The sequence below is a fragment of the Solanum dulcamara genome, chromosome 5 (assembly GCF_947179165.1).
Source record: "Solanum dulcamara chromosome 5, daSolDulc1.2, whole genome shotgun sequence".
In the NCBI taxonomy this organism is placed as follows: Eukaryota; Viridiplantae; Streptophyta; class Magnoliopsida; order Solanales; family Solanaceae; genus Solanum; species Solanum dulcamara.
The window spans coordinates 77,823,572-77,848,372 of NC_077241.1; the positions used below are offsets into that span (position 1 = coordinate 77,823,572).

The 24,801-nt window shown below is 32.3% G+C and overlaps 2 protein-coding genes across 4 annotated transcripts; both read right to left on the minus strand.

The window, feature by feature from the left end:
* Positions 1 to 46: 46 nt before the first annotated feature.
* Positions 47 to 9,523, minus strand: LOC129890066 (mitogen-activated protein kinase kinase kinase YODA). 2 transcript variants are annotated; one of them, XM_055965580.1, is made up of 14 exons: positions 9,416 to 9,523; positions 8,006 to 8,157; positions 6,509 to 7,196; positions 5,667 to 6,401; positions 5,338 to 5,425; positions 5,120 to 5,182; positions 4,678 to 4,838; positions 4,503 to 4,578; positions 3,440 to 3,499; positions 3,247 to 3,354; positions 2,978 to 3,160; positions 2,000 to 2,094; positions 600 to 1,217; positions 47 to 511 (listed from the first exon to the last, which is right to left on the minus strand). In XM_055965580.1, the coding sequence occupies exons 3-13, from the start codon at positions 7,000 to 7,002 to the stop codon at positions 764 to 766; spliced, it is 2,517 nt and encodes an 838-aa protein (XP_055821555.1). In that variant the 5' UTR covers positions 7,003 to 7,196; positions 8,006 to 8,157; positions 9,416 to 9,523; the 3' UTR covers positions 47 to 511; positions 600 to 763. The 2 variants fall into 2 exon arrangements, with proteins under 2 accessions (XP_055821555.1, XP_055821556.1); XM_055965581.1 differs by lacking the exon at positions 8,006 to 8,157.
* Positions 9,524 to 10,887: 1,364 nt separating this feature from the next.
* LOC129890069 (cytochrome P450 86A22) lies at positions 10,888 to 13,546 on the minus strand. 2 transcript variants are annotated; one of them, XM_055965591.1, is made up of 2 exons: positions 13,384 to 13,546; positions 10,888 to 12,828 (listed from the first exon to the last, which is right to left on the minus strand). In XM_055965591.1, the coding sequence occupies exon 2, from the start codon at positions 12,820 to 12,822 to the stop codon at positions 11,167 to 11,169; it is 1,656 nt and encodes a 551-aa protein (XP_055821566.1). In that variant the 5' UTR covers positions 12,823 to 12,828; positions 13,384 to 13,546; the 3' UTR covers positions 10,888 to 11,166. The 2 variants fall into 2 exon arrangements, with proteins under 2 accessions (XP_055821566.1, XP_055821565.1); XM_055965590.1 differs by having other exon boundaries at positions 13,380 to 13,545.
* Between the last annotated feature and the right edge of the window lie 11,255 nt (positions 13,547 to 24,801).

Genomic DNA, 24,801 nt, shown 5'->3' on the forward strand with positions numbered 1-24,801 from the left:
AACTATTTATGCAACTTCATAAAACAAAAAGGATGTAGGCTGAACACAGGTTGTATGTACATATATTATGATGATTTTTAGCAGTTTAGTTGATGGATGTAAATAGCCATCATTAGTCAAACATGCTTCTCCAACTTACACAGGATAAAAGTTGAACCCACATTCAACTTCAAAGTTAGTAACATGGTTGAAAATTGGATTAACGCTGGCTTTCAAGGATCCATATTACAAGATTGATACAAGAGGCTTTTGCTGAAAAACTCAAAAAGAGTATATGAGAGCTTTACAATGAACAGTTACCCCCCAAAAAAATCTCAACCAAGCCTTGGATTCCTTTGAACCTGTCAGTCCTATGAAGTTCGCTCTGTACAGCAGTACGACCATTTTTTCGTCTCCCCTTGTATTTCAACCCGAAGAATAAAGATCTTATATGCAACGAGTTTGGCAACGAGGATCCCAAAAGAAAGTGAATTTCTAGCACTGCTGCATGAGGCTCCTTGCCTGGTAATTGCTGGAGAACCAAAATAAACTAATAGTCAAAAAAATATCGGGAGTGATGTGGAAATCATATGCAAAATACTGTTGCAGGTAGAACTTACGATAGCAACTGAGAATGTATAGATTGGGATACTGAGAGAGCCTTCTCCTTTCATCAGCTCCAAAACTTTTATTCAGTGCACTAGTCATTTTGTTATAGTTACTGTACAATTGTTCCATGAGATATTGCAAGCACACCCATCTTTTTTCAGGTGGCTTTTACAAGTTAGACCCCATTATCCCAACCAAAAACTGGAGAGCCTGGGTTCAGGTCAAACGATGGGCTCAATTTTACTTGATCCCTCAGGAGCTGCTGAGCAACCCTATTAGCTAATACTGACTGTCCCTGATATGGCAATGGTTTTATTGGAGAAAACATGTCAGACTTCAGATTGTGACTAGTGTAACCATCAGGGTAAAAACAACTTTGGGCCTTTGGTGATGTTCCTGCTCCTTCTGATGAATAAGTTGTTGGCATCATTGAGTTAAATAGTGGAACAGCACTACCACTACCACCGCCACTAAGAGGTGTTGATGAACCAGATACAGCACAGGGGCTTGATATGGTAGAGGGGGACAATCTTCCACTCATATGTTTAGGTGATTGTGAATGGTAAAGAGGGCTCTCTGTCCCAACAGGAGAAACTGGGCAAGATATGTTCCTTGGAACAGGTACATCACTGCAAAACAAATTGAATAAGAACATGGTGCGCTTTTTTTTTTTTTTTTGATAAGGAATAAGTGCTTATGCGCAGAGCTGAACAACATTACCATAAATTACACTATTTGACTACCTTCTGATTATTTTTTTTAGTTATATACCATTTGATTAACTGCAGCTTTAAAAAGTCAAATGCATGGAAATTACAGTGCGGGGAGTGCGTGCATATTTTTAGGCATAAAGCACATTCATAGTCTGGAGTACTTTCACCATTAATTTAATTCTTGTACAGATCTATGGTGTTAAATTAGAATTGACAAGTCTCACCATTTTTGTTCTTGTGATAAAGTAATCTTGAATTACTATTTTCTTGGTGTCTAGAATGTTTAAAATGGATATACTGCAGAAGATTGTTTTATTTTAGTTCTCAAAAATCGACCAACTTATGATCATGTCTTTTTACTGGAGACTAAAATAAGTCATCCATGTAGAGTTTAACACCAAGATTTAAAACAAAAAAAGCATATGATAGTTCCTTTTGGAAAGAGGGAATAAAAAGTAGTACTAATTTGTACAAGTAATTGTGTACTAACATATAAGGAATACCAGAGCCTTTTCCTTTTATTGACAACAGGAATTGTCATTTACACAGTTTCTAGAACTTAAGTGTAAAACATGTCTTGGTACTCATATATTTGTACTGATAATTGTGGCAAAAAATCTAGCTTCTGCAATAATAGCAAGATGGGACCAAGACCGGATTATAGGTAACTACTGTGTGTGAGAGAGAAGTAGACTAACCTAAATCCAGGAAAAATCATTGAACCTCTAGGTTGATGATGAACTGCAACTCCTTCTGAGTCCACACATGGTGGATCTTTTAAATGTCCAATGCCCTGAAATATCAAAACATGAAGTCAACTGTGAAAAAATCAAGCAGAGATCCGCAGGGAACATATGTTCAATTTAAATCATGGCATCCGGTCAGCAGAACATTCACGAGTCCCAAAGATGGCAGATAATGTCACTAGTCCATCAATATTACGAAGAGTTCTCCAGGCAGAGAGTAACAAGTGTTACTAAGGACCCTCCCAGAAATGGAGAAGGCAAACATTTTGAGGAAAAAGTGTTATGCAAAAGAAGGGAGTACCAGAGAGGTTTTGCGTAACTGCATTTACGAGAAATAAAAATCTACTATTCCCCCACAAGATCTTAACAAACCAACTCACCAGGCGACCAACAAATGTTCATTTGCGAGCGCTTAACTAATATGGGACCCTCAAGAGTTGACCATCCTTCTGAATATATTTTTGCACATTATTTTTTGTTTTTATAGCCTACTACCTTCACTCAGTAGAAATATTCTGATATGGAGAACTGTCCATGTCATTTCAGAATGCACTGTTCCTGTAAAGTCCTTGATTGCAGAATGCAGTGAAGTTGGTCGTACAGTAATTTCTAATAGAGGTATTATAATTTGTTTGTCAACGGCAGAAACTCTAGAAAAAATAAATATCAAACTAGGGAAAGTTCAAGAAGAAATGATAAGGTCAGAATCCCTAATGGAAAAGTAAGCAATGCTCACAAACCACAATCATGGAAGCAGGCAATGCATGTGATACTTTGAGTTGCCTAAATCCAGTCCCCACTTGTGGGATTACACGAGACTTTTAGTTTGCCTAAAATGGGCAAACATTGCCAGATGAGCAAACTAGGAAACATAACTGATATCACAGCAAGCATGAACGGAGGTAATGTTTCTACAGGTTTAGGACTTACAATGAATCTTTCCATTGGAGCAGTACTTTGGACAAAGGGATGTTCCAGGAGCTGAGAAGCTGTTGGACGGTGGAGTGGATTGCGTTGTAGACATTGCCGCACAAAATCCTTGCCCTCATCTGAGAGGTGATAAGGAATTGCAGGAACTTCCTTGCTGTTTCCAATCTTAAAAATAGCAGCGATCTAAGAGAAAACAAACAGGAATTAGATGCATGACAAAATATAGAAACTGCACACACTTTTGGACCATCAGAAGCATATTAACTAACCCCCTCATACTGACTCCAAGGTGGTTTTGTCGTTGCCATCTCCAAAACCGTGCATCCAAGGCTCCATATATCTACCGCAAGATTGCAACCATTTGAATTATTAATAACCTGATGAATAAACATATATAATGAATTAGATGAAACACAGAGCCGACGTCAATAGCATTACAGCTTGATTTATAGTAATTCAAACCTCAGGTGCAATCCAGTAAGGACTTCCCTTGAAAGACAAAGGACAGGATTGGTCAGTTATCTGCAAATTGTAACTGCATAAGCTAAACAAGACATGCACAGAATTATGAAAAAACAAACATGTTCTCCCTCACACCACAGTTGATACTCTATAAACTCAGACTTGCCGGAAAATTTTAGTCCTAGGTCCTCCTATTCAAACAATAGAGGCATTAGTTGTTATCCAGGTGCAACCTTAGAAATATGCTATAAATTTAGGATTCTTTGGTCACAATCTAGACGATACTTATTAAAACATATGAAAAGTTGACCCACAATCACTTCAAATCTAATTGCTTCTGCAGTATTCCCACCTGGGACTCCAGAAAATTTCCATGAAAAGCCACCTGTTATAGAAGTTACAACATAGCCTCCCAATTCCCAGATTTAACAAGTGCATATTTTTATGCAAATTTCATGATCTTTAGTTCTTTACAGCTTCTGATTTTTAGGTTCTCTAAATTGAAAACTTAAAACATGATACTTAATCCTTCTGCAGTTTCTCTAACTATTTTTAAGAGGCTTTTTGCAAGACACCAGTATTCTTTCCCAAAAGGTTTAAAAATAATAATAAATGATTCCAGCCTACAGATGGACAAGAGATATTGTAATGGAAACCTACAGATAGCAGGAACAAGACAACCGCAAAGCAGATACTAGCACTGCCTTACTTTTGGTTTGCCCCATGCTTTTCATAGAAGAGTTGACATATGCAACAATAATTTTATAGCTGAAAAAAGGGTTTATGGGTTGTGTGGAGAGAAAGAAATAGGAGAGCTTTAACGGGGTAGAAATTAATTCTGTACAGTTGAGGTGTAACCTCTTATCCCTTATTGCCTTCTGGTACACCCATGAGATCCCTGTAGGTATAAATGACTGGGTGTCGTTTGTAGAAATCTTAGGTTTTCTACTTCTTGGTACACGTGTATACGGGTGTTGTTTTGCCCAAACATCAATATCAATAAAAAGAAACCACATATGCAGAAAGTAGACAGTCAAGAGCCTGCTGCACAAAAAGATCATACATGTTTTGCCATCCCAAAATCTGCCAATTTAACGCGGCCATTTGGGTCAACCAGTATGTTTGCTCCTTTAATATCTCTGCACAAAATTTGAATTTACATGTCAGTTAAGAAAATCAATGCCGAAAAAGAACATCATGTATATTGCACATAAGTACTTTTCCAACAATAAACCTACCTGTGCACTGTGTTTTTAGCATGCAAATATGCAAGTCCAGACAAAATTTGTTGAGTATAACTTTGAATTGCTAGCTCACCCAACTGACCATATTCTTGAAGAATTTTATAGATTGAACCACCAGAAACATACTCAAGGTATATGTATAGTTTGTCATCTACCTGTAGATGGAACCGAACAAGCATTGAAGGCAATCTATATCATTATTTAAATGAATAAGGAGATTAAGGGAAACCTGTAATATAAATCTTTTTTACAAGGAAGCAAACTGTAACATACTAAAAAATAAAGTAATGATTTGATATCCTGAGAATACTTTGGTGCTCATCAAACAAGTTTTGGGGCATATCATTAGACTTAATCAACTTGGAATTTAATGAAAACTTTTTTATGATTAATTATGACAAGGCGATATCAGCAGCAACAACTTTAAGAAACTTACCGTCTCAGATCCATAATATTGCACAATATTTGGATGGCGCAACCGACTTAGCAGAGATATTTCCTGACAAATGTTGCTCCAGTTACGGTTTCGTGAACTTAAAGAAGAGCACAATAGTAATTTTTGAAATATTAATAATAGCAAAATCAGCATAAATAATCATTTTTCTTTTGCCTCACTTGAGAAGCAAATTTAGATATTTCTTAAAAGTAACTCACCTGTCCAAGCTGCTGTGCACTCTCTCTTGACTTTGCGTCATCTGAAAAGAGTGTTACTTCCTTCATTGCACACATTTCACCACTTTCACTGCAGATTGTATAAAATATTAATTAAAATTAGTGTCTGTTTTGATAAAGGGAATAAATTTACAAGAAGAATTCCATCACTCTGGTACTTGTACCTCCAGAAAATCTTCATTCAAGTAATCTAAATTAAAGCATGCACATAAATCTAAAGAAAAAACACGGATAGAAATATTAAAGCCCATAGAAGGCACACGTTACTAGAAACGATGGAAAAGTATTGATCACCATACCCAGCTACTGACCTGTTAAAACCAAGGTAGACATGTCCAAATGTGCCTCTACCAATCAGACGTCCTTTCTTCCAACGTGGCCCGGGGCTTGGAGGATTACCTGTTCTACCAGGACTTCGTGGAATTGCAGGAGCCATTGAATATGACAAAGAAAAAGCAGAAGAATGAGGGATTGATATGGGAGGAAGAGGCAGACGATGACTTTGTTGTTTTCCATTATCAAGTGAAGCTGTGGAAGATTCAGCCAATGTTCCTCCAGCTCGAGGATGCAAGGGAGTTACAGCACCACTATGTATCCTAGAGCCAGGACCAGGACTAGTCATTCTGGGGCTAGGTACAGGTGAACACTCAGGACTACACCTGCTGTGTGGCCAAAAGGGCTGCGCTGAGATATCACCTCCAATTGAATTGTGCCCAGAATTTTGGCCAGAACCTGGACTAGAGCAGTGCCCAGATCCTAAAAAGGTTATCTCTCCATGTGGCTTCCCTACACTGAAACCAGAGTTCATGACCAGTTCATGACCAAATACCCTCATGGGACTTCTTGAAGGACTTGACATTGAGCTGTCAGGAGCACTATAGAAAGCACCATGATGAGGAATCTGTAAATCTGGTACATGAGAGCTTAAAAGCCTGTGTCTAGGAGGTGTGGGGATCGCCTGATTGTTTGACAAAAGATTAGCTGACTTCAACATCTCTCCTGAACTTGCTTTGGATGCAATAGGGGAATGAACCTTCTGCTTCAAACTGCAGAAATTGAATTTACCTGTTAGAAATGCTCTAAAGAGATACTTTAAAGCACTGCTGTATATCAAATTGGAGATGGAACAGCAACTGTTACAGTTTGTGCTCACCTGGAAGGACTATTCAAGGCAGTTCTAATCCCGTTTTCATAATCAGATGTTTGGGGACTTGGAAGCCGTGAGTCAGTAAGATCATCACTGTCACTGGAGCTGTCACATGAAGCAGAAGCTGGTCCATGTGGAAGATTCCTTGGCGTGGGAAGAGGCAAAGTCAATGATGGCTCGGAGACTTCACCGGTCACTAATATTATGGATGCACTGTTATCAGAGTCGACAAGATGTACATAAGAAGAGTGACCCTCGGGATGGGGAAGTGGTTGAGAAGAAGTCCTATCAGCAAAGACCTGACAGTGTGGAACGGGCGTAGATGGTGATGGTGACCTTGAATTTGTATCATTGCGTTGTCTTCGAGATGATCCAGATTTACCACTTGATTTTTCCTCAGTGAAAATCTTCAATTTCCTATTTATTATGTCAATGAAACTCTCCTTGGTGGATTTCCTCCTTACATCCTTAGATGAAGACTTCCCCCACCATGAATGCATTGCTATATGAAATTAGCGTGAACAAGAACAGTCAGCTGTTGCATATACCAAACTTTTAGCTGGATACAGCCAGTTAAATAGTTAAACTCTGTGAGGAGTCCCTTTGAATGTTCATTTTTCTCATAGAAGTGCTCATACTGGCTAGTTCAGCCCGTCAAAGAGCATCAAGGATCATTTCTAACCAATGCATGCACCTACAACCATTAAACAACTTTAGAGATTTTTGATAAAGTAATAAATTATATTAATGAAGGTCAAAAACACACCTATATACAAGTAGTATACCAAAACTTTAGAGATTAAAACTTCTATGATTCATACAGTTCAAACGACACGCATTATATCTATGGTCATCTGCAGGAGATAATGGACTAACCAACAGCAACCTTCAGCTACTAATATCTTTGCAAACATAAACAGGTAGAAAACCACAAAAGAGTATTCCACATATTAATTATTATCAAATATATATTCAGTAAGCTAATGAATTCAGCACCACAACTTCATCCAATTATTCAGTTCTAGTAAATTCAAAAAAGAGAGGGGGACAACAGAAACTGGTGATCCATCTCTCGAAAGGGAAAAGGTTTAAGAAAAGCTGGAACCTTTTAAAATTTAGTTAGCTCTATATATGATAAAAAAAGGGCAGCCCGGTGCACTAAAGCTCCCGCTATGCGCGGGGTCCGGGGAAGGGCCTGACCACAAGGGTCTATTGTATATGATTAGAACAGAAAACTCAACTGATAGCACCTACAATTATAAAAAGGGCAGCCCGGTGCACTAAAGCTCCCGCTATGCGCAGGGTCCGGGGAAGGGCCCGACCACAAGGGTCTATTGTACGCAGCCTTACCTTGCATTTCTGCCAGAGGCTGTTTCCAGGCTTGAACCCGTGACCTCCTGGTCACATGGCAGCAACTTTACCAGTTACTCCAAGGCTCCAGCACCTACAATTATCATCATCCATAATTCTCAAGTATAAATTTTGGAAGAAGAATCATCTTACAAAGGCTTAAAAGTCAGTCTTGACTCCTTGTGGCGCAGCAACTCAAAGAAAATTATCATCACACCAGACAACTCAGATAGCAGATACATTCTCTTAAGCTTCCCAAGAATGAAATCAGAAGGCAAGTCTCTTTGTTACCTACAATTTGTAGGCTGCTCATAGAAACAAGTATTACATGTATTAGGTTTTGGTGCTAACAAATTTACTTAGAGAAAAAGGAAAAGAATTATGATGCTAAAAGAGCTAATAATAGATCATCTGAATATATTTTGTTACAGTGCCTAGTGATATGCTTGAATGTGCTAGCTGAAGTAGTTATGCAGAAGAGGTTTCCTAAGCACAATGAACAACTCAATATACTGCATATGTACACACCATTAGGCACACACTCACAGCAATAGACTTCTCTAAATAATACAGCAACATTTTTTATCAAAATTCACCTGAAACTGAATTCTTTTTTTTTTGACAAACCTGAACCTGAAATTATTAGACTTGCAAAGAACATAATTTCCCAAATTTTACAGATCATAATTTTCCCCAATTCTAGCTGTGGAAGCAATCAAAGTTCAACTCTGATCACGTAACAAGAAAGGACCAACTCAACTAAAACCTTAACCACCAACTGCAAATAAAATACAATACATGCAACTTATACCTATAACTGGGCTGACTTAACAACAGTATAAACGCTAATTTACTTATCGGGTTAGCAAGAAAATGCTCGAGCAGCACACCACACAGAAATAGGAAACAAAAGAGTCAAACCCCTAACTTCTAAGACTTGTGAAGACCAAAGTTTCCTGAATCTCACCAGTGGAAGCAATCAAAATCAATTCTTGATCAATAAACAATAAAATAAAATAGCTGAAATGAAACTTTCAACACCCACTCCTTGACAATAAAACAAATCATTTGAACATAGTACCATAATTAGTATATTAACCATGGAATATGTCAAAGCCCTAAATTTTAATACTTGTAAAGCTCAAAAATCCATAGCTGATCCATAAACAATTTTTTTTAAAAAGCTCAAAAATGAAACCTTAAATACTCACTAACAGTAAATAAAAAACACAATTATGTGATATAAATCACTTTAATTAGTACGTTACAGTGAAGTAAACTAAAACCTGAGCTGAATTACGCAATAAATCAAAACCCTAAATTTTTAAGACTTCAATTTTTTCCTGAATTTAAACAGGGGAAGCAATCAAAATCCGTTCTTCATCCATAAATACTGCATCAAATAACCTCAAATGAAACCTTAAACATCCCATAATTGCAAATAAAAACACAATTATGCACATAAATCACAATAATCATAACGTTACAGAGAAAACACAGAATTTACGCTGACTTTTGCAAAAATTCAAAGCCCCAATAAATTACGGGTCAGGAAGAAAATACCTCGTATATCATACCGACCCGACTGATCAAACCCGACCCGCACAAATATGTGCCTTTCTGTGGCGCCGGTTGCCGGAGAAGATGAAAGGATTGAAGTGAGACAAGAAAAGAGTGTGCATGGAGAAAAAGGCTATACATGCTGAGTAGTAAATGACATATATACCCCTCATTGTCAGATTTTTGAAGTCAAATCTGTTGACTTTGTTTTTTAATTTTCCTTTCTTAAATGTCTTTGACTTTTCTTAATAAGAAAATAATTGAGAAACTTACCAAATATGTATGGGGAAACTTATTTATCAATATTGTCGAAATATACAGACTCTATATAATGAATGATTATGTAAGTTATATGTATAATTTTCATAAGCAAAATGATTTATCGTAATTGTAGATAGTTCTAAATTTCTAATGGACTAAAAAATTACCTATAAATAGGCCTCTTACTATTTCTCTTTTTTTGTTTTGTTAAAACTTTAGACGGTTTTTAAAAAAATAATTAATGACAGTCTAATCAATATGACGAAGCGGTACATATATGGTTGCATTTAATTAAAGCCATAAATGTTGTTGTGAACATGAAAGCAACATTTATTTACTGAAGAAATGTAGGGTATATAATGGCATGTGGAAATGAATTATTTTAATTAAAATTTACAAAAGGAAGCCTTTTTTATTTTTTGAATCTCAAAAAAATTTGTTATCACTATTTTTTAGGTGTATACCGAGACAATAGTTTATAAACTACGAATAAAATGTGAACTGCATTAAATGGATCTGATGCGATGAACTCATTGAGAAGAAGTTGACAGAATCGATCTCTGACCTTCCTTATGAGAGGATATCACATGTTATATCAATTTTGCTGCTCTTACAAGAAATAAAAAATAAGATTTTAATTGAGGAACTTGAGCCACAAAAATATTTTCTTAGTGGCAAATTATTGATTCACTAAAAGAATTATCAATAATATTGCCAAAAATATTCTCTATTATATACTAAACCTTTTCTTTAAACTTTTCGAATAGTTGTAGCAAGATGGAATATATTGGCTATTATTAAAGTGTGTATCCATAAAGGAATATCAACAGATGCATTATTGGGTTCAAGACTGTGAGGACAACTAGAGTTCACTGAAGGGTCGTATCCCAAGAGGTATAATATAGGCAACATATTCTGATTCAAGTATTAGTGATTGATTCCACGACTCAAATATATGACATATAGATCACAGTATAACCAGACACTTCAATTTGTACTACAAGATATTGCAAATCTTTTACTAGTCATCATAATGTATCAATGGGTAAAATTCACATATAGCCACTTTTTTATTTTTATTTGTGGAATTTAAAACTTTATAATAATAACTATATTTTAAAGACATGACCGAAAAGTGGAAGAAAATGTTTTTTCCACATTATTAATAGGACAGCAGATAAAAGTATAACAAGATATATTATTGTACAGAATTATAAAATCACAAGTACTGTATTTTATTTCACAAAATTGAAGTACAATATATATATTAACCATATATAACGTGTTGATAAAAAAAAAAGGTTTAGCTCCAATTTTGCAAAAAGGTTATACATCAGGTCTGCTGTTTAAATAAAAACCTGATAGACATTATTTGTCTTATAGCCACATTTCATATGATCAAGTAGTTATGAAAATAACTTTTACTATATGTAATTAATTGTTACTAGTGTATCATAAACAATATAATTTTCACTTGCAAGATTCATAAATCTTCAAGCTGCAATTTCATTTACTGCAATGGCTCCTGGTTGATGAATACCATTATTGATCTTATGCTCTCCAGCACAAGAGTGGTCAATTTTGCCAATTTTGGCCAAAATTGGAGTCAAGTCTCTAGGGGTAACATTCATGACTAGACCATATGCCATGAACAATGTCAATGACATCTTTTGTTCCACCTTGTGGCCCGGTGCAACCGCGAGGCGGTGGCGGAGTAGAACTGCTGCTGCTATTGATTTCATTTGCAAATATGCCAAGTCTTTGCCTAGACAAATTCTTGGTCCAGCATTAAACGCCACGAATCTGAATGCATCTTGGACTTGGTACTTGGTACCGTCTTCTGACATCCATCGTTCTGGCTTGAATTCCAAACAATCTTCACCCCAAATGAATTTCATTCGACCAGTTGAGTATATGGAATATGTGATATTTGAACCCGCTGGCACGAACGTGCCATCAGGCAAATAGTCATCACAAATTACATGTTTTGAGTCCTCTGGCACTGATGGGTAAAGTCTTAAGGTTTCGGATAATGCTGCCTTGAGGTATGCCAATTGGTCAACTTCTTCAAACACTAGGGGCTCTTCCAACCACTTTGACGTGTCGTTGCCACGTGTCTCCGCTAGGACCATGCAGAGCTCTATGAGTATTTTCTCTTCCACCCTTGGGTTCAAGCTGACCAGCCAGAAGAACCAACTCAACGCGACGGATGATGTGTCACGTCCAGCTAGGATGAAATTGAGAACCACGTGTTGGAGGAATTTGTCGGAGTAAGATTCTTTTTTCTTCATAAACCTAGATAGCAAGTCATCGTGTTGGGGCCCTCCATTCTGATGATTCAGCAGCTCTAGCTTACGTGTATTGATGACGTCGGTCATGTAATTATCCAATTGTTTCAAGCTACTGCTCAAGCTCACCTCTACTCCAAGTCCGAACATTCTCTTCAACTTCCAAATGAACTCAGGTATAATGAACCGATGCAACGTAGCTTCAGTGGCTCGATCAAATGACGTGGCAAAAATATTTTCAGGTAATCCTAGAGAAAGCGTCTCTGGATCTTTACCAAAAGTCAGACCACAAATGTTATCAAAAGTGAGTCTGAGGAGAAGATCCTGAAGTTCAATGGGCTTACCCTGAACCTGAGCCATTTCAAGAATTGGACAGAACCGATTCTTAATAGCTCGATTCACCCATCGACCCATAGCCTGCCTCAAGGTCCGGGTGGTAAATTCCAATGCAGCTGTCTTGCGCTGGAATAGCCACGTGTCACCATCTGAATTGAAGATACCCTCACCTAGCAAATCATGAAACACAGCTTGCCAAGTAGGACCCTTGGGGTAATTGTCAAATTTAACCTTCAAAATATGCTCTAAATTCTTTGGATCGCACGTGACTGTCACGAGACCTTGCTTCCGGGCTAAAAATGGAATTGCAAATATGCAAGTTTGGTACGTACCGGTGCAGGCCCGAAGATTTTCGGCGATCCATTCATGCATTCGGTTACCGTTTTCAAGCAGGCCGGGTAAACTTCCAACTATGGGCCACATTTTTGGGCCTTTGGGCCCTTTCATGGACTTCGTGATGGACTTGAACCAAAGTAAATAGGCCGCTACAATTGCAACAATCATCATACCCGTTGACACATCCATTTTACCCTACACAAAAATAAACAAACAAATCAATTAATTAACTAAAAAAAACATTAGCTTTGAGAAATTTGTGAAAAAGTGAGAAAATTTATGTGTTTGGTACAAAGGAATAATTTCTTAGGAAACAAGTGAGTTTCTATCTTATTTTTCAATATTTGTTAAGTATACAAAAAAAATATTATCCCAAAAATATTTATATATAATCTAGCAAAATATTATGTTATGGGATGGAATAAGGAGTAGGGTTCAGGGTGGCGGGGGTGATATGGTCAAGGGATTTGCGGAGGAGGGGCATTGAGTGAATGAAGAAGAGTCAATGAACTTGAACTGTCACTTATAAAACTTATTTTCCCTACTTTTATCGGAAAAATCCTTCTTTTTCCAAATAATTTGGATCAACCAAACATTAAAAAAAATGAAGACCATACCAAACACACCACCAATGTTTGTGTTGCTTTTTGGACAAAACATAGTTTGATTTTACTTTGAGTTGATCTAATTTCAAGAACAGTTTAAAACTAAAAAAAGAATTAACATAAAACAAGAAAATTTCATACCTACGAGATCAATGGCTGAGGAACTTGAGATATCCTTACACTTGGAGATTCAAAGGAAAATAATTATGAAGTGAGAGAAAAGAGAGGACTTGTGAGTGACAGAGAAGAAAGGAAATAAAGTGATTTATAGAAGTCAAGGGTTAGAGGATATAATAAATGAAGGAGCTGAATTCTTGTTGGGGAAAATAAAAACTCAAGAATAAATACAGTATAAACATATCACAGTATATAAGCCAGTATATATAAGATTCATATGCATGATACATGTAAACTAAGGATCGTGCTGGAGTGATAAACAGAGACGAACATGTGATTTTTAATATATAGATGCACCACTAAGAAAAAAAATGTAATAAATGGGAGTTGGTATTTATTTCTTTAAATAAATAACTCAATATTCAATTAAGTGCATCGTTAGTATCAACAGATAATATATACATAAATATCTAGTTTTGTTGAAATACCGTGAGTTCACGTGCATTTATTCTTAATAAGAGTTTCTTGTGTTTAAGTCATGGATATGAAGTCATCGTTTTTGTTAGAAAATGTTTTACCGCTCAATATGAAACTTACGACCAACTGAATCAAGATTTAATCAAACCCGTTAATGAAAAAAACCAGCATTAAAAGCAAAGAACAATTAATGCCATCAGAGGTCGTTGGAGAGTATATATAGCCAAAACAGGTATACACCATATTAACTGAGAATCACATGCACAGATATAATATGATGCAAGATTTCTCTAGTGGCTATTTATTGAACTTCCTTCAATTAATAGTCTCCATTATAGGAAAAGGTTGAAAGATACATTACTCTAAGACTTTTTGCCTATGAGAAAATGATTAAAATTCAGAGACTTTTTCTTGAACTTCTTCTTTACCTTTTGTAACTGAACTTGTTTTTATATTCTTGATTTGATGTGGGGTTTTGTTTTTTGTATTACGCTACTCGTTTCAAAATAAATGTTGTTTTACTGTATATAGGAGTCAATTCTCTATTTTCTCAAGTTAAAAATACAGTATATCCTTTGTAGATCTTACATATACAGTTACATTGTATTAAATAAGGATAGTTTAGTAAACTATATATTGTATTTATTAATTTTAACAAGGTAAAAATGAAAAATAATAAATTAAAACTTTGGACCAAATTCTTTAAACTATAGTGACTTTTTTTTTTTTGAGAATTCATAATAACAAAGGAGGACAAGAAAAGCAAGAAAATATTTTGATTCAAACTCGTTTGGGATGTTCATCTTTGGCCTTATTTAACTGTATTTATCTTTGAATTTTATTATTTAATATGTATAATTTATTAATTTAGAATCAGTAACTCAAATTGAAACACATAAACTTTAAATTTTTTCTTTCCTTTTATTTGTTTGGGTACTTTTTTTATTTCCTTTCCTCTCTCTTATTTTCTACAAGAAATAGAAATAAAAATGCAACACTCAACTAATTTTGCTGGAAAGAGTTCCCTTTCTTAAATTCAAGCATTAAAGTAAGAAAGAAGAATAAGTTAATGAGATTATTTGAGAAAACTATACAAAGACAAACTATACTTAGAACAAAACACAAATTAAAAAATATATATTGGAACTACTTTTCCTTCTTATTCGGGGAAAAAAATATTAGGACTAGTTTTTTTTTCTTTATATATATATATATAATAATAACATATTCAATAAAATTATGATTAGAGCGCTATTAAGTACATATTTGAAGATAAAAAGTTTATGAGATTAATACGATTTGTGTGCTAGTATGTGTATTTGAAGATGAAAAGTTGGAAGTGCGTGCATAAACTTCTTATGAATTAAGGAAGTTAATTATGATTTGAGCGCTAGTAAGCATATATATTTTGAAGTTGAAGTGAACCAAACTTCTTATGAATTTACAATATTAATTATGATTTGACCGCTAGTAAATATATTTGAAGTTAAAAAGTTGCAGTGCACAAAACTTTTGACTAATTTACAATAATAATTATGATTTGAAGATAAAAGATTGAAGTGAACTAAACTTCTTACGAATATAGAACGTTAATTATAATTTGAATGCTAGTAGCTTGTAACTATATTACTATATTTGAAATGAAAAATTGGAGTGCACGAAATTAACTTCTTATTAATTCCAACATTAATTACCTTAAGAAAAAGTGTTTGATTAGAAAAGTAAACTAATTAGAGTTGATTTTTTGTTGAATTTATTTTGAGATAATTATTTTTAATATAATTAATAACGATAAGTATTTGAGACCGAAAAAGTATAATAACGTTAGAAAAATATAATATCATTCACTATAAGGCATTCATGATTTGACCTGATTAGGATATGTCAGCTTTGCATTTTTTAAAAAGGTCAAAAACAATCTAATTATGATATGACTTAAACTTCTAAGCTTTAGCAATTTCTGATAATCTTTTATAAGTTTAGTTTCTCCATTGGAATTTGCTTAATTTAAGTTTGCGTCGCGCAAGGATTATTCGAGAGAAACATTTTTTATCGAATATTTTTTTTTCATATTTAAGATTTGAAATTGAGATTCTTGATTAAGAAAGGAGCGACTCTATTAATTATATCATCCCCTTAAATGGTTATAACATCATAATTAGTAGGTGTTTGGATATGTGATTTTATCTCATAATTTAAAATCATGATGAGTTGAAATTAGAATTTGGACATGCAATTTCATTTCGTGAGCTCAAATCAGGAGATGAAATCTCAAATTCTCCAAAAAGGTTGATTTGAGAATTTCATATCATAATTTCACATTTCAAATGCAAAAGTTAATCCACAAGTTTATATTTTGTAAAGAAGAATCACAATTTTATAACTACGGAAATTTTTGCAAGAATACCAAATGAGTGATTAATATTCACTGAATAATGAATATTCACATAATGATATAATTACTAATGATTTTGATCATGTTCAATTTATTAAAGAGTAGTACACTATAACTCATGTTCAATTTCATATTTTTAGTCTTGTCGAGTAATCTTTTTCAAAAGCCTTTTATAAGGCCGGCTATGGCGGGTCCCATATCACTCTATCTGAGATAGGTGACCAGATTGAAATAAAGTTCGATCGATAAATGTGTTTTTTTAAAATAAAAATAAACTGTGATAATGTATTATAATTTTATTATAATTTTTTTATTATTTAGTAAGATTGTATAAAAATAAAGTTGGGGTAATTTTGATAGTCTTCACAACTTATGGATGTTTTATGTTTATGATCAAAAAATACAACTTAAAATTAAAATTCAAAATGCATGTCCAACAAAATTTCAATTTCATCTTATATAATTTCATATCATAATTTCATCTCACATTACCATAATATAAAACATATTCAAATAATGTTTTATAAGATCACAAATCATAGCAAGTGAACAATCCTTGTCGCACCAAATAAATTATTATTTCTTGCGCTGTCCCATTTTACGTGACCATTCGGAGTATAAGGGTCAAATTATTTGTTTTTTTAATGTAAATTCAGATAAATAATCGTGAAGCTCTTTATATATTCAGAAATTACATTAAAGTACTACAAATTATAATAATTAATAATTTAAAATACTGTAAAAAAATATGTAAAAAACTGTAATTAAAAAACTCTGTTAACTCTCAAAATAGTAACCGTGCCAAATGAAGTAGGAAAGAAAGAGTATATTTTTTGTTGAATTATAGTTTTTTTTTAGTTAGGCATATGTTTAATTAGACATTATTCTAATAAATACACTTTGTTATAAATCCATTGAATTAGTGGGTTGTCCATTTACTTAAAATATAAATTTCTTACATTCATGAGCACATATCTCTGCATTTGACTCTTCATATCTTTAGTCTATATATATTTATTATTTTATATTGCTAGTATTTTATAATACACTTTTAATAATAAAATAAGATATTATTAATAGTACATAACTTGAAACTAAAAAACACTTAATCATTTTGATGTTGTTGATTGCGTGAAGAGATCAGTTTGTATGTTCCTATAGAATTGGCATATATTAAATATACATTTTTTGGTTATTCACGCAAAACCTATTTATGGTGATGGTGTTTTTAATAGATTTTTATTTTATTTTAATTACTTAAAATCAAGATATTTGATTAAGAATAAAGAAATTTTAATTATTTCACAACAAACCATATTGGTACATATTTTAATTAATATAAAATATGTTTTCGTGTGTGGAAAACTTGGAATGAGTCAATTGTTTGAAAGTTAAGAATGAAAAGTATTTAAAGATTTAACTTGTAAGGGTTAAATTAATTTAATATTTAGCATATATCTATCCACATTTACGACTAATTAAAAAGAAACGTATTATACAAAAATAACATGAAGACAGAAGTATATTTAATTTGCTCTTGAAATGTTACTTGATTTTAAGTCTCCTCAATTTTTATCTAATAATTAAAAATTAAAAATGGTTATTTCATCATTTCTTGGAAAGGCAAGGAGAGATGGATATGTATAACTTTGTGAGGATTTTGTTTTTTGTTTTTTCGTTTGATTTTCGATGTAATATTGGTCTAATTAAATTTGAATTTTGCATCAAAAAGTTCTACGTAACAGAAAAAATATCTCATATTATAAATAATTTATATTCAAAGTTTGAACCCTAAAAAAGGTATATCTTATCACAAAAGTATGCTTCTTGGGTGTGATAACAAACTTAGGAAAAAGAAGAAAAAATAACCATTGTGGTAAGTTCGTTTTTGTATAAAATGACAATATGGTGTACTAAACTTTTGTTATGTGGAGCGTTCAGATAAAGATCTGACCATATAAATCTATTGCGACACAATTTTTCTGTAAGAGAATGTTTTCAAAACTCGAACCTGTCATACCCTTCGGATCTGCCCATGATGTTAGGTGGCAAGTTATTGAAATCCAAAAAAGAATCTTGCTGAGATTTATATGCCAAAAATTAATAGCACAGAATGATAAATATAGAGAATTTGAAAATGTTATAAAAATCAGCATGGACTATATGTACTTTTATTTTTTAGAAAGAAAAAAAATACAACACGTTTTCAATGAAATTATATATATTTTTTTCGTACCTAAAAAAGAATGATATTATTACTTATAGCTTGTAGACTGTAGTAATACAACTTTTCTTGACTATAAGTTTTTCAAATATCTTCTACTAATTTCTTAAGTCCATGTTTTATTTTCTAGACTTTTTTGGAGAAGTATAATAATTAGTTTAATTTCTTCAAATCATTTGTTAACATCTTGTAATAAATAATGAACAACAACATCAATATATTTAATGCAATTTTATAAATAAACTCTGAAGAGAGTAAGATATACAAGGATTTTAACTTTACTTTTGTAGGGTTATTCTTGAGAGATTATTTTCGATAGACTCGATAAAAAAATATAATTAAATTATTTCAAATGGATAACCAATCTTGAAAAAAAATCTCTAAATGTGGTATGGACAATTATGGTCCATATATTATATGCAATTAATATTCACAGCCACCAAAAATGATAGCAATTTTTTTATAAAAAAAAATGAAATTGGAGGGGAGACCTAGTAAACGGGGTGTAAAACAATTGCATGCCTAATTTTTACAAAGCAATTAATAGATCAATAATTGTCTATTATTGCAAGAAACAAAAGAGTGCTAAAAGATAAAGTGAAAATGTAAGAAATAGGTCTGTGCTGTTATTTTTGTTTCAATTTATGTGATATAGATAGAATTTAGAGAATCAATTAAATTTTAATATATTTTTTTGATATTTTAAATTATTAATTATTATGATTTATAGTATTTTTTACGTAATTTTAAATAATATATGCTACTCCTCTTGTCTCAATTTATGTGACACTGATAAATTTTGATAATCAACTTAATTTTTTATGTCGTTTAATTTAAAAAAATTTGATTATCAAAATCTATATTATTTTTACGTCATTTTTAAACAATATATATTACTCATCTGTCCCTATTTATGCGGCACTGATTCGAGGTTCAATCAAACTTTTTATATGTTTTTTAAATATTTTAAGTTGTTAATTATTGTAATTTATAGTATTTTTTTAAGTATTTTTTAAATAATATATGTTACTCTCTTTGTCCCAATATATGTAGCACAGATAGAATTTCAAGAATCAATCAAGTGTTGTTGCTTTTTATGTAATTTTCAAATAATATGTCACCCCTTCTGTCTCAATTTATGTGACGCTAATGAAATTTCGAGAGTTAACCAAAATTTTTAAATCTTTTAATTTTTAATATTGCTAATTGTAATAATTTATAGTACTTTTTACGTTATTTTAAAATATATAATAGATAATAAAAAAAAGGCAAATAAATTTTTTTAAAAATAAAAAATAAAAAAAAATATCCTCGACCTGAAACAGCCATGTCGACAGACAACGATATGCTTTTTACCAAAATACCTGATACCATATTGTAAAAGGTAGGACATACATGGCATTGAGTGAAAGTTTGTGATAGTTCTGTCATTTTGGCCCCAAACAAAGCAGTGAAGTTTAATTGTTCAAGCAAGTTAACTTATAAGAGTTAGCCAAAATGACCATATTGTCCTCAAAGAGATTTTTAATGACCCTAAGCTAACATGTTGACCTGGTCTGTGCTTATTTCCTCTTATAAGATAGTAGAATATATATAAAAGATATACCAATTAATTCATCTGTTATGGTAAACGATTTATGAGACATGTATTAATTCATTGTATATTTGAATTAAAAGCTACCTACAAAATTTACAATTTGATTGGACGAAATTTTAACTAAAAATTCAAAAATCTCAACTATAATAACTTCTTTTAACCAACTACGAGTATAATTAATGACCATCAAATTAAATTTACGGTAGGACCGATGGACGCTTCGTCCCCGCTGCATCAAAGAGTACGTATGCACTATATTTAGGTTTAGTAATAGAAAAGATAGTGTTCGGTGGAGGTCTATGATATGATACTAAAATATAATTATCGGAGATATATGTTATCCATGAGTAGGAAGCAAAAATCATTATGTAAGAAAAAAATGAGAGTTTACAGATTGTTTATACTATCATCGATCAACGGAATGGGAACAACCAAAAAAAAAAAGTTAAAGTTAGATAGTCATATGGTAGACGTCAACTATCATATATGGTTTGGGGATAATCCTAGTTAGCTTTACGTGACTCGAATCTTAATTAGTCAAGATCTCAATACGAATATAAAATACTGAGTAGATAATCAGGTGGGGCCACAAACCATAAGTAATTAGACGGCAATGGATGCAAAAATACAGATGGCAAGCTTTAAAAGTTATTGTTGTAATTGGTTGGACAACCTTTCACAACACATAACATTAAACATTCTACATGGACTTGTCTGGCTTCTCTAGCTCTCATCAATATTCTTGATTTATTTTTTTCATTCACTGCACAATAGTTATATTAAAACTTGATTAAATTTAAATTTATTTATTGTGTCGTTCATTTCAAGACTGACGCTTTTAATATAATTTTTTTTTAATTGTGTCGTTCATTTCAAGACTGACGCTTTTAATATAATTTTTTTAAAAAAAAATAATTAAATTCAAGACTTTTAATTAAACATGAAAGGATCACCATTCTATCACAATTCTTATCTATTTGACATGCTTTTTCTCTGCTATCATATGCAAAATTCTTTTTTGTTCAGTATTTTATTTATTGAGTGCATCTTACATGACATATTTGATCGAAATTTTATGTATCTATATTTTAAAATTTCATTAAATATGTATAAACATCAAATTTAGAACCTAGTAATATTCAAATGTTATAAAATTTAAATTATGTATGTGCTTCTAAAAATTACTCGATACTTATTCTATTGAAAAAATAGCAGAAACCAGTAAAATAGTTAAGATGGGCACAAACTATACTGAATTTCACCTTTGTTGGATGAAAAACAAAGAATTATTGGAAAAAAAAAAAAACTTTGTCAAAATCCTAACTTTTTTTTGTTTTTTTTTGTGATATGTTGGGCAAAAGTCATCAAGGTCTTTTTCAATACGCAACATTGTTGTAGTTTCAATTTTCAACGTCTATATATACTATAATACTTAGTGGTGTAGCTCTAGACAAATATTGAGCTATGAAAACCTATATAATATGTAGTTAATGGCCGTCAAATGTGGTTGTCCTCAATTGTGCTTCCATTTTGCCATAAATTTTGAAGTTAAAATTTTAAATTTTGAATTTTTAAAGTTATAATTTTTTAAATTTAAATTTATGCCTGAATGTGCATTTTATTTGGAAAAAAACTAATGTTTAATTTGTAAGTGAAAGTGAAATTTCTCCCCAAAATACTGATCTGAACTAGTTTTTGGAAACTTAAATTGAAAATCAGTTTTTCAAAATCTGATGAAATTTCATGATCATATAGATATTTGAAGATAATTTTTTAAAATTTTAATTTGCTTTATATATATACACCTTAGTCTTCTACATATGTTCACTAAGAATTTTAAAGAGAAAAAAAGAATCTTTTTAGTTTGCTTATTTGTCAAAATGAAGATTTCTTGTAAAATAAAATATTAAACTAAAAATATATTTATAAAGGGTTCCAAATACAATTGACCTAAACTTATTGTAATTATTTTTTTAAATAGCATAATTTGTTAAATTCTAAATAATAGAAGTATAGATCGCAAAGAATTCATAGACAGATTCAGAATTCAACATTTATGAATTCATACAACGACTTCAAGCTATTATTTGATTTATCTTTCATTAAAACTACATTCCTGCATGATAGATAATATATGTACAAATAATGGTAAGTGATGATACGATGGTCTAATTTATTAGCAGTAAATATCTATTAGTACTATATCTTACATTTTAATTTTAAACTATAAATGTGAATGCTCATAATAGTAAAATGAAATATAATTAATTATAGATAATGACCCAATGTACCTCACATCTTAGTGTGGTAACTGGTAAGACAAGTCATTTTCAATTTTTCCCCATTTAATAAAGGTAATTGAAAAAACATATTAAAATCGATTAAAAAAATAGTGATGTTAACTCACACCTGATTGTACACTAAAAATAATATTGTGTCATATATTTTTTTTTTTTGGGTAATAAGACGATTTATATATTTATGTAATATGTATCATTATATAAGACTATTTTTTGTATATTAATTAATAATAAAAATGCATCTAAAAAGATGAATGTCACTTTATAGTATAACAATGAGTGTGGATGTGCATTAGGAACAAGTCAACCATAGTATTCCTACCTATATTTCACTTAATGAACCAATTATATGATATTTTGTCTCATTCAAAAATTTCTGAGGAAGCTTGAGATTGATCACTATTGATGATTGTGGTGGAGTGGTTAGTATTTTTGTACAATTTTATTTTTAATTAGACGTTTTGAATTTATGCTTTGAGTTTGGAGTTACATTTGGTAAGAAATGTGTCACTCTTCAAAAATGGACTTTTTGACACAAATTCGAATTAATCAAACCCCAAAATTTTAAAGGTGTTCGCGAGTCGTTCTGTTTTGCAGTTTTCGACAATGATCCTTCCGCAGGTTCACCTACGAAAACCTTATTACGACTTCTCCTTTCTTTAAATGATAAGGTTCAATGGACTTTTCGCAGCGTCGCAGATAGCGAACCACCCACGTTGCCACGATCCCAGAAATCGAATGAAAAAACTGAAAAATAAATTTAGGTTGAATAAGATCTTCATACCTAGGCCACATATTTTTGATATAGTACCAGGAGTTTGTCATTTGCAAGTAGGGGTGGAAGTGGTACATAATATCTGAATTCGCGAAACATAATAATTTTGGTCTAAATTTTATATGAATATTACAAAAAATCATGAAATATGCAATAAAAATTAATTAAAAATTCACCTATTAGTATTTGAGGCTGTATTCTATAATTTAAAATTCATAAAAATTAAATCCTGAATACGTCTCTGTCTCTGCTTGATTAACATTATTTGATTGAAGTGGTCATTGGTAATAAGTCATTAGCATTCTACTCAGCCAAATAGCCCATCATTTTAAATGGCCCAAACCAAATAATGGGTTCGTGGATAATGGGCCCATCTTTCTATCGTTCTTCATTGTGAAAGTTACGTATACTGTTTGATTAACTAGTTTACTAAAATGGCTGAAATATACATAACATATACATTGTTGTGTAAATTAAATGTATAGTATACACAATAATCAGTATATAAATAATATATGTATATTCATTACAAAGTATATATAATTTGGACATATTTCTAAACTAGTTGACCAAAGTGTTTATTGTTTTAATTATCCCTTTGTCTTATTTAAGTACCATTCTTTTATTTGTGGCAGAGTTCCAACTTGTTACGTTGTTTAATCTGTACATCACATTGTTGGGTTGCCTCTGGTCGTCTCTGTCTAAAATTTGTAAGTTATTGTTAGCTTAGACGACAACGATCTAATAATTTATCTGCAATATCTGAGCACATATTAGACCCAAATCTAACAACGTCAAGAAAAATAACTTTCCAATAACTATATTTGCACAACTTTTCATAATAGGAACAAAATTTTAATATTAGTGAACTAGAAAGGAACATTTACTCATTCATACTATTAAATTCATGTGTGTGATGTTTTTTAATGTTTAATTGTGGATCAAAAGCACAAATTGAGTATTTGAGTGGGAGAATGGTAGAGGAGCGGGCCAAAACTCTCTTGAGTTTCGAACCTGGCCTAATACTACACACACTGTTATGCAGGGGCGGAGCCAGCTTGGGGTCAGGGGTCCATCCAAACCTCTTTTGACGGAAAATTATATTATATATACATGATTAAAATTATTATTTTTAAGTATATCGAACCTCTTCAGCTAGTTTGTGTGTTTACTTCTTCAAATTTTAAATTCTCTTACTAAAACTCCTAGCTCCATCATTGTTGTTGTGCATAAGCCACATAACAATGTTGTCATTGTTGTTGTGCATAAGCCACATAACAATGTTGTCAGGCACGTTTAAGCCCTCAAAAGCGAGGCGATGTCCTCGCTTAACGGGTAGTCATCTAGACTCCAAGGCATACTTTTCCTTATCAATAAGCGTAAACAGGCCAACATCCCCTGAGTTTCGAACATTGCCTAATACCCTGGGCATTTCTCATTTATCAAAATTACATACACATAATCTAATGGTCTACGAGGTAGTTTACAAGGTAGGGGTAAGATTCTACCCATAACACATTTGTAAGATTACACAGGGTAACATTGTTGTTGTATACATAGTATTCAAGATTCAACTTCATATTATACATATATACTACACTAGTCTGATTAGAAATTTAGAGGTAATTGGTGTTCAACTTTTGTATAATACAACTTTATGTGTACATACATTGCAGGA

Bases quoted from the DNA above. Each gene is read 5' to 3' on its own strand.
- LOC129890066 (XM_055965581.1), bottom strand. From the start codon at position 7,002: ATGCATTCATGGTGGGGGAAGTCTTCATCTAAGGATGTAAGGAGGAAA. The intron at 5,426-5,666 runs GTCAGTAGCTGG...TACAATCTGCAG, and splicing joins GTCTACCTTGGTTTTAACAG to TGAAAGTGGTGAAATGTGTG. The intron at 3,500-4,502 runs GTATGATCTTTT...TACAATTTGCAG, and splicing joins ATTTTGGGATGGCAAAACAT to ATAACTGACCAATCCTGTCC.
- LOC129890069 (XM_055965591.1), bottom strand. From the start codon at position 12,822: ATGGATGTGTCAACGGGTATGATGATTGTTGCAATTGTAGCGGCCTAT.